Source organism: Penaeus monodon, chromosome 19 (assembly GCF_015228065.2).
Source record: "Penaeus monodon isolate SGIC_2016 chromosome 19, NSTDA_Pmon_1, whole genome shotgun sequence".
Classification (NCBI taxonomy): Eukaryota; Metazoa; Arthropoda; class Malacostraca; order Decapoda; family Penaeidae; genus Penaeus; species Penaeus monodon.
In genome coordinates, this window is record NC_051404.1 from 4768069 (window position 1) to 4769858 (window position 1790).

General features: G+C 33.7%; 2 protein-coding genes across 5 annotated transcripts in view; one reads left to right on the forward strand and one right to left on the reverse strand.

Moving 5' to 3' along the window:
* The window catches only part of LOC119585002 (L-2-hydroxyglutarate dehydrogenase, mitochondrial-like), a 90150-nt gene that overhangs the window by 56466 nt on the left and 31894 nt on the right, over positions 1-1790 (forward strand). The gene's annotated exons all lie outside the window — the stretch shown is intronic.
* LOC119585003 overlaps positions 154-1790 on the reverse strand; it is a gene marked incomplete in the record, with an annotated part of 4559 nt that continues 2922 nt past the window's right edge. Inside the window, 1 exon segment of the mRNA XM_037933615.1 lies at positions 154-1305. Within this exon segment, the coding sequence (XP_037789543.1) occupies positions 628-1305 (678 nt within the window).

Sequence of the window (1790 nt, forward strand, 5' to 3'; positions counted from 1 at the left end):
ATGGTAAGACAAACATCCACTGAGAATCGGTTTCAATTTGTATAAAATCACTTTCATTTCTATTGCACACTTGCTTGTACATATTTTTCTTCTCAGTTTTTGTGATCTCAAATCTGTAAAAATGTGAAAGTTTGGGATGAATAAAAGCTTAAATTTCTTTACCCATTTTATGGATATTTCATACACTGGAAAAGTTCTAAATTTAAACACCATACTGTAAAAGGACTGTTATTGTAGTGGAATGTAATGGGTGAATTTTAATGAGGCAAAATTACACTTTAATGCACTCAGTGGAATATGATTTAGATGTGATTTGTTCATGAATTCATAATGATAATGATAACGATTAAGACGAACTCACCCCTTCATCCTTTGTATAAAATATCTTCATCTGACAATAAAGTTCTAATAAAATTAATCTGACAAAATTCTTGACATGAGTAGGGGTTATTCTTTAGAAAACTAAAAATGAAATGATAATTCTCAAACTCACAGTTTAAGAACTTGGCAGACATGCAAAATGGTTAATTTCAAAGTCAAGTTCCACTCAACTTTCAAACATAATGAGGACTGAATGATTAGTTGTACCTGCTCACTCTTTTTGATTATACTATAAAAATAAAAACATTAGGAGACTTTATACTCTTCTGAATAAATTCGCCGATATTTGTCTTCACTGACAGGTACTAATTTGTGTTCTTCACACCACGGCACATAAAAATCTCTGTACATTTTTTTTAATGTCATATTACGATTGATGTACATTTCAATATGCTGTCTGGCTCCTTGCAGACTTTGCTCTGTATACTTGTTTGGGCGGTTTGCATGCTTGCCACGCTGGTCGGGTTTTGGGAGCAGGTTTCCATCCTTCATCTGCTTCATGAGGTTTCCGATTCTTCCTCTGCTGTTCTGGAGGCCGTGAACACCCATGAACATTTCCTTACACACTTCCACATGTTTTCCTCTTATTTTGCACCAGTAGGTAAAAGTGTAGGTTCGTCTGTTTGACCCCTTTACATAATGCCGACTCACTGGCTTAATTGAAATATTACCATAAAGATACACATTTTGTTCGTCAAAGTTGCCCATGTCCCAGAAGGCTGAGAAAATTTCTTCAGCCCCATGTTCAATTTTTGACCAACACTTCTTTTTACAGTTACATGGAGGACCCATTGCACGGCCTCGTATCTCCTTCCCAGTCGCACGGGAAATGTATGGCCGACCTTGATCTCGGAAGAACTTCTGGTGTGTCTTTTTGTGCAAGTCATTTGGAACTGGCTGCTTTTCACGCTGTACCCTTGGTGTCTGAAAGGGAGTTTCAGTAAATTAAGTCTATTTCTTGCACAGTCCATATTTTTAGTCAATACCATTAACAAATCATTATTATTATAAATGTTACTAGTCTCAATATTACCACCATTATTTGTGCTGTCACCTTTATGAAATCATAAAAAGATTTTAATTATCAATCATCCTTTTAAAGAAAAAATGTAGTGCTCAAAAAAGCTGTTCTTGAAAACTAGCTATTTGATTCATAAATCAGATAAAAATAGGGATGAGTAGTTTCTCACTTAATAATGCAATGATAACATCTCTTACATATGATATGCTCTCAATGTTTATGTATAAGAAAATCTGTCACTATTCTCATAAATTTACTAATATCTAACTGTATATTCAGATCTTTATGAATTAAAAATCTGTAAAGAATAAGGCATCAGGATAAGGAAGAACTGTAGCTATCAATTTATTTGTCATATTTGTTTATGGTTTATAATATAGATCATATT